General features: G+C 34.1%; 1 protein-coding gene across 1 annotated transcript; it reads right to left on the reverse strand.

The window, feature by feature from the left end:
* Positions 1-3,552: 3,552 nt before the first annotated feature.
* LOC145092026 (protein terminal ear1 homolog) lies at positions 3,553-6,159 on the reverse strand. The gene is made up of 5 exons (XM_079029900.1): positions 5,246-6,159; positions 4,412-4,982; positions 4,195-4,329; positions 3,968-4,109; positions 3,553-3,896 (listed from the first exon to the last, which is right to left on the reverse strand). The coding sequence occupies exons 1-5, from the start codon at positions 5,931-5,933 to the stop codon at positions 3,615-3,617; spliced, it is 1,818 nt and encodes a 605-aa protein (XP_078886026.1). The 5' UTR covers positions 5,934-6,159; the 3' UTR covers positions 3,553-3,614.
* Between the last annotated feature and the right edge of the window lie 1,571 nt (positions 6,160-7,730).

Below are 7,730 nucleotides of genomic sequence, written 5' to 3' on the forward strand. Positions count from 1 at the left end.
TCATAAATCACTTTGGTTGCACATCGATCCGGTTTCAATGTGTAAAACCTTCTACAAATCTATTTTCTTTTTACTTTTAATCACTAACTTATTTTGTCTATTTTTAAGTAAATAAATTTTACATAATAGTCTTGTTTTAGTCCCTTTAAACAGGAGATTGTAGGTAGTAACCGTTAAATTTTAGAAAAAATGTTATAAATGACAACTATCCAATTTGTCTAATTTTAATCACTCAACACATTTTTATCCATTTTTAGATAAAATAATTCATTCGAACTTTTCAATCTTTATCATTTTATAAAAACCTTTTATAATATGTAAGTCTTTTTTAAAATTTACTCTCCTTTATAGTAATCATGTGATAAAATTGAAGAGAGATCAAATCAAGACATTTGGATTCATATATTTTACTTGAATATTCAAGATTTTTAAAATGAATGGTATTACTATTAATCTCTTCCATCTCTTTTAATTTATTTTATTTGTCAGAGTGTCAATTTTCTTTATCTGCTTTCATTTTCGTTCATTTCATTCCAAGGATAACTCATCTTTTATATTTTCTTCCAACCTACTTAATTTTTTCATTTTTAAATAAATACAAACCAATTAAAATCATACAAAGTAATTAAAAAATATATTAAAACCAACAAAAACTAATTAAAACATACAAAAGTAATTTTATACAAGTCTTAATGCTTGATATACAACTGACTAAAGCATGGGAGAGAGAGAGAGAGAGAGAGAGAGAAAAAAAAAGAGAAAGAAGGAAGTGTTTTTACATAACCCATTGTATCTTACAACCAAGAATAGAGTCGTAAACGAACTGAACATTCAACGTATAATCTGTTAACCGTTCGGCGGAAAGTTCGCTTATGTTCGTTTATTTAATAAATGAATGAGCATTAACATAAATTATTGTTTGTTTAGCTAAACGAGCGAACATGAATAGTGGTCTTGTTCGTTCATTTATGTTCGCGAACATTTGTTTATTTTCATCCATTTAAGTTTATTTATGTTCGATTGTTTTTTATTACATTACTTTATTATATGTTCGTTTATGTTATATATATATATATATATATATATATATATATATATATATATATATATATATATATATATAGTCAAGATTAAATAAGACTAAAATTTTTGGTAGGAAGGTAAGAAATTTTTTTGTATGCATATCTTCTTAGCAAAAAATGAAATGAATCATTAGATTATTCAAAAGTAAGATGATTCACAAGAAAAAATTCCGAAAAAAACACATTCATGATTCATTTTTAGGTAAATCAAGAAAAAAATTCACTTTTATGACAATTTTAGTGAATATCAACAAAATCATCATAAAAATGAATCATCGAAATGTTTTTGTGGGATTTTTTTTGGTGAATCACATTATTATTGATTTATTTGGTCATTCATTTGTTTTTTTCATCAAAAAAATAAGTCGAATAAAAATTTCTTACCTTCCTACGAAAAAAAAAAAATTCTTACCGGATATATATATATATATATATATATATATATATATATATATATATATATATATATATATATATATATATGTTTATCTTTGTTCGTTTATGTTCGTTCATTTAGCATGTTTACGAACATCCACAAAATAATGTGTTAAACGAACGGACATTAATAAGAAAACTCATTCGTTTATCTGTTCATGTTCGTTTGTTTGTTCGGTTAACTTAAATGAACAAACTTGAACATGTTTTATTCATGTTCCTTCAGTTCGATTACATCCCTAACCCGCAGGTACCACCAACATGGAAACAATGTTCATACAGGTACCAAAATACCACCCCATCTTTCTTCATCACATAACTCATACTCTCCACCCTTAGTGGCATGCATATCAATAATATTTAGCATCCTTAATACTATATAATTTTCTTACAAGGTTATTTTATAGTTTTTAAATAAAAAACATTTATACCATGTAATTACCACATAACCAATCAAAAAGTTTAACTATACTCACAATAGGAAAAAAACTTCATGTGGGACACATCAAATATCATTTATATTATTGCACCATTTATATTACAAGTTAGTTAATTATAATTTGTTGAATACATATGAGTCCACCATAATGGTTGGAAAAGTTCAATGAGGATTAATTAACAAGCTTTCTTGACAACGGTAAGTTTTGGGTGAAAAAAGTTTCACCGTAGGAAAAAACTTCTTTATTGTTTTAAGAAATGAAAACTACTAGGTCTCTATGGCCATGGGGGTTTGGTTGCATTGAATTTAGGCCTCCATGGGATGAAGCAATAGCTTCATGTTCACAATAAGGAGTAGTTGACGTGTAAAAACTGGTTCGGAAATTATCGTTAGGGAAGTTCCCTTTAAAAAAAATGTTTTGAAAAGACCCCTATTATGGATGTTATTAGTATGCTTATTCTAATATTTGAATGCAATTTGGTCATGAATACTTAGAGAATCTTGTCTTGATCACTTAGAATGGCTAGACTTGATCACTCAAAATCTTTGATTCTTTATCACATGACATAGATATAACCTTACAAGACAATTAGAATTTTAATGAAAATTATGATATGGGTCACGTGTTTCTTTATCATCGTAACAAAATATTATTGGTACCTATACATGATAATCGAAATCAGAAAAACTTAAATCCAACCATTTTCTTCTTCAGCATTTCATACAATCCTGTTTTTTAATATATGTAAACAAAATCCATTTCAAACTGAAGAAACTATAGGTTGAAAATGAGTAAATGTAATGCTGCATCAACATATAGTACGTTTCTTCTGCATTTCATATCGAAGAAGATTGAAGGAACTATAGATTGAAAATGAGTAAATGTAATGCTTCATCAACATATATCAAGTTTCTTCTCCATTTCATACCAAAGACATCGAAACTATAGGTTGAAAATGAGTAAATGTAATGCTCCATTAACATATAGCATGTTTCTTCTCCATTTCATACCAAAGAAATCTCATAGAACGTAAAATTAAAAAGCAGACTGAAGAATGTAGGCCGACAATCAGTTTAGCAGTTCTCCATCATCTAGGTTTACATCCATGCTGCTTCATCGTAGATTGATACTTCAACAAGAACCTTATATCCTAAAGTGAAAACTGAAGAAATACAATCCTACAAAGAATTAAGATCGAGAGACATTTCACTGATGCTTTTTCTCAACCATCTTGGTTTAATCAAAGTTTCTTCATCGACGTTTTTTTCAAGTTTACTAGTTTAGGAACACAAACGATTAAATACGTAAGTTCCTCATTGTCTCTGGTAAAACCCGTTAAAAAAATAAATACATAGACCAAAAAAATAACTTCAACAAATTATAAAGTTTGAACAAAAAAAACAGGATTAATGAATCAAAAATACAACATTTTGTATATATTTAATACCATTTTGTAATTAATTAGGGTTTTCAAAAAGAATTTTAAATTTTTAATGAACGGAGATCATTATCTGAATTCGATCTATTGAAAAGGGTTATGCCTAGAGCAAATAGGCCGCCAGCGACCTGCAGCTGAATGCTGATGCAATGCACAGTAAATAAAACTCATTTTACTATTTTATTTTAATAAAATAGGGAAGGAATTTAATAATATTTCTCAATCATGACCACCGCCGCCGCCGTCACTGGCAGCGCCGCCGTTACTAACATCGGAATTCACATCTTCTACAACCAAAGCATTATTACTACTATTACAACATTCGCTTTCTGTCAAACTCGATTCATGATCCGATAACGTTATGATACTTCGTCCTACGATCGGTAATGGCTCAGTCAGTCTCCGGCCATCTCGCGGCGGAGCGAACACCACAGGCATGTAATCCTCCGTCTCGCATGGAAACCTTGAGTTCTTGAAGTGCTCTTTCAATGCCTCCACGCCCTGAAAATCAATGTGCGAGTTGTGTTAATTGTTATTTAAAGGAAGGATTGAGAAACTGATTTAAATCGAACCTGCAATCTAGCATATGAAACTTCGCAGATCTTCTTCGAGTTGAAAACCTCCCAGTTTTGATGGTGAAACGCCTTGTATAGCCTCCATGTTGCCTCCGGCGACGTCATGTTCACGAATCCATATCCCACATTGCATTTGTTCCTGCACCAATTTTTTCCATCAGTTACACGATCTATGTTTTCCTATTATTAATGAAAATTAATAATTTTGTAAATTAAGCGCATACATGAAATCAATAGGGAGGTAGACGAAGTCATAGGAGGAGAGTGGCTGCTCTCCGCTGCTTCCACCATCGCCGCCGGTTATTTGCTCGTTGCAGTGAATGCAGTGGTTATCCAGCATATTTAGCAACAGCTTCTGACTGCACACAAAATTGAAATCTTCGCTTCCGGATAAATTATAAATGGACTCAAGAAAACAAATTAATAAAGAAAGAATTAAACCTGTATTTATTAGGGATGTTCTTGATCATAACTGTAGTTCTTGAATCTGAAAAGCTTGATTCAGAAATAATCCCATCTTCCTTGATCAAAAACCTTGGATCATATTTCTCTCTCGTTTGTCTAGAACCCTTCCGTTGCTTACTCCAAACACCACCGCCACTTGCTGATTGCTCCGGTAGCTTCTTTCCTGTCTTCTTCAACGAACTACGATACCATTCCACGACGTTACCGTTTCCACCAAGCTCGCTCATGCCTTTTGAACTCCTTGAGTTATTATGCGATGATGCCGGTGGCGATGGTGGTGGAGGTGGACGATAAACAGGCGACTCCGCTGGGAATTTTCGTGCAAGGATGATCGGCTGTGGCCGAGGGGAGGTAATGGGGTTTAATCGGAAGTGTTTGGGACTGTTTTTGTGACCACCGGGACGGCTGAACTCGACGACCACCGTCTTGCCGTCGATTTCTTTGCCGTTCATGTTCATAAGAGCCTTGGCTGCATCCCTGGTGTCGTAGAACTCCACAAACCTCTGGTTCTTCTTCGATGGCGTCCCTCTAATTTCCTTTACACTTCCTTTAAATTTCATAAACCAAAAAAAAGTCAAAATAATTTGATTCGTGTAGAAATAAAAGCAAATCGATGTGTTGAACGAAGAACAAGTAAATGCCAAAAGTTGGAACAAAAATATCAACATCATCAAGATTGATCTCAATTTGACTAGGAAAGCGACCTATCACAACAATACCACGAAATTATGTCGTCCCAAGAAACTGGAATTGATTATACATACATGATAAATCACATAATTAATTTTTTATATTAGTTTATTAGATTACCATAAGCTTCGAAAATTTCTTTGAGTGTTCCGGCGGCGATATCGGGGTCCAAGTTAAAAATAACGATTGTGCCTTGGTTATATCCATCAGGGAGTCCGACGGAGACAGGGAAGGTGAACTGTGCCCAGACGGCGCGACCAGCGATGAGTCCAGGCGCCGGCGGAGGGAGTGGAGGACATAAAAAGGTGTTACGATGGTATTCATACGACGGAGCCGAATTGCTAAACGTGAGTGCATCGAAGTGTTTCCGTAGACGACACTGTTGTTGCATGTGTTGCTCCTGAATCTCGTGAAGCGCTTCCGTGGATTGTCGGAGGTCGTAAAAATGAACGGTGACGACCCCATCTCTAACTTTCTCCATTTGTACGGCTCTGACGTCTCCAAACACTTCCAGTTCTCGCCTGACAATCGACTCGCTCACGTCGGAAGGGACGGAGCTAAGGAGGAGCGTACGCGTTGGGGTGATTGATGGTGGTGGGAGTGTTGGAGCGAGAGACGGTGGCTTTGGCGAAACGTAAACGGGCGGCGGCAGTGGCGGAGGAGGTAGTGGAGCGCTGTAGAAGTTGTAAGGGTATGCGTATGAGTAGTATGTATGAGGTGGGGGTAAAGACAAAGGGTATGTCGGTCGGAATTCTTGAGCAGTTGGGTCTAAGGTGACCGGAAATCGATCAAAACGAGTGTCTTCCATGGCAGGTTGTGTCCAGACTCCGGAACGTGGAAAGACGGAGGAAGGTGAAAAAGAGTGTCTGGTGAAGATGAATTCAGTACCCCATAGCTGTTTGATTCTCTCTCTAGATTGGAGTTCCTAGGGTTTATGCGATAACTGTGCGTGAGTGTGTCTGTGTGTATTAGTAGGTCTGGTTCTCTAGAAAGGAACAAAAGGGAGGTTTGAGTTTTTCCATATGCATTATATAAGTGGAAATGTTTCTCCAAAAGTATAAAGTAGTCAAGCCTTTGTTTAATAACAACAAACATATAAACTTTAGACTAACTTACATGTTTGGTCTCTTAGGTTTGATGTTTATAACATCTTTGGTCTTTAGAGTAACTTACATCAATCGTCCCTTAGGTTTGATGTTCATATTATCTTTGGTACCAATACCGGAAATGGTACCGGTTTTCGGTACTAGCACCGGTACCGATGGTACCGAATCACGAATATCATGATTTTGGAGTACGGAGTATCGCCTCATATTTTTAAATTCGGTAAGGTTCTGTACCAATATTGGTATATGATCGAGATTTGGTAAAAACTGTTCATCTCTATTTCAAACTAAATTATATGGTTTGTTCCTTGTCTCTTCGTATTTTATTGTTACCATCACTAACCCTCATGTACCATGAACATGAGTTTAACATCCCAAAATCAAGGCAAAATTTATTTTTCAAATTCATAAGTTTTACAAAAAAAAAAAAAAAAAAAAAAAAAAAGGTTCCAACAGTCACAATCATATATCAGAGTATCTTAATTAAAATCATATAAAAGTCCAGGATGATGTGCATGATCAGACTTTCGTCTTGTCCATGTCTTCTGAAGTATCTGAAACCTTAAATTCAAACTGTAAGCCAAAGGTTAGTGAGTCTACCCCACCCCCACCCCCAAAAAAATACATCACACAACAAAACAGATACAAACATGCATGATGGCTCTATAGTCATCAGACTGGATTGCCCTTGGGTCCATTGTTATCGAAGTAGATTACCCTTGGCCCACAATCATCGGACTGGATTGCCTAGGCCCAATCAATCATCGGATTAGAATGTCCCAGTCTGTTAACTTATGCACATAATAGTAAAGCCTCTACCCAAATCGCACCATGTCGACATATACAACAAACCCCTATGCTAATAAAAGAATATGTTGATTCTCCTTCTGACATGTGTCATCTTATAACGCCTCTTAACTAATGTAATGTCACATGTCAACCTACTGATTCTCCATTTCAAAATTTAAATTTTGAATTCTCTACTTTAATTACATTAAATTAAATAATATTATAATAAAAATTAAAATAAAATTAATACAGATTTTAAGGTTATGTTTTTATTTAAATCAATGATTATAAATTTATATAACTAGAAAACCTCTTAATTAATAATTTATTTAAAATAATTGATTAATAATTTTGAGTTTTTACTATGAAAATTTAATTAATTTTGTAACCATGGTTTCATGGGTTATGAACTAGTAAAACATATAACTGCAAACAAATTATCATGCAGATCTAACAGCATAGCAACATCCTATATACTATGATACATAACCTAATGGTATGACATTGGTGCTTTCGACCCATAAGTACAATGAGGAAAACTCACCTCACAGTCTGAAAAATAGTTGAACATATCACTTCTCCAATTACTGTCTCTACAGATAACCTATACAAATAATAAGGACCCAAACTCAAACTATTATTTAAATTTCCCAGAATGCCCTTAAGTCAAACTTAGTCAAGTCCATGGTCAAAGGTCAAAAGTCAAAAGT

Source organism: Lactuca serriola, chromosome 3 (genome assembly GCF_051521515.1).
Source record: "Lactuca serriola cultivar US96UC23 chromosome 3, Lser_US96UC23_V15, whole genome shotgun sequence".
In the NCBI taxonomy this organism is placed as follows: domain Eukaryota; kingdom Viridiplantae; phylum Streptophyta; class Magnoliopsida; order Asterales; family Asteraceae; genus Lactuca; species Lactuca serriola.

What these genes read in the sequence shown, in the direction of transcription:
- LOC145092026 (XM_079029900.1), bottom strand. Translation starts at nt 5,933, where the DNA reads ATGGAAGACACTCGTTTTGATCGATTTCCGGTCACCTTAGACCCAACT. An exon ending in AACATCCCTAATAAATACAG is followed by an intron (nt 4,330 to 4,411) that starts GTTTAATTCTTT and finishes TTTTGTGTGCAG; the next exon opens with TCAGAAGCTGTTGCTAAATA. An exon ending in TACCTCCCTATTGATTTCAT is followed by an intron (nt 4,110 to 4,194) that starts GTATGCGCTTAA and finishes AAATTGGTGCAG; the next exon opens with GAACAAATGCAATGTGGGAT.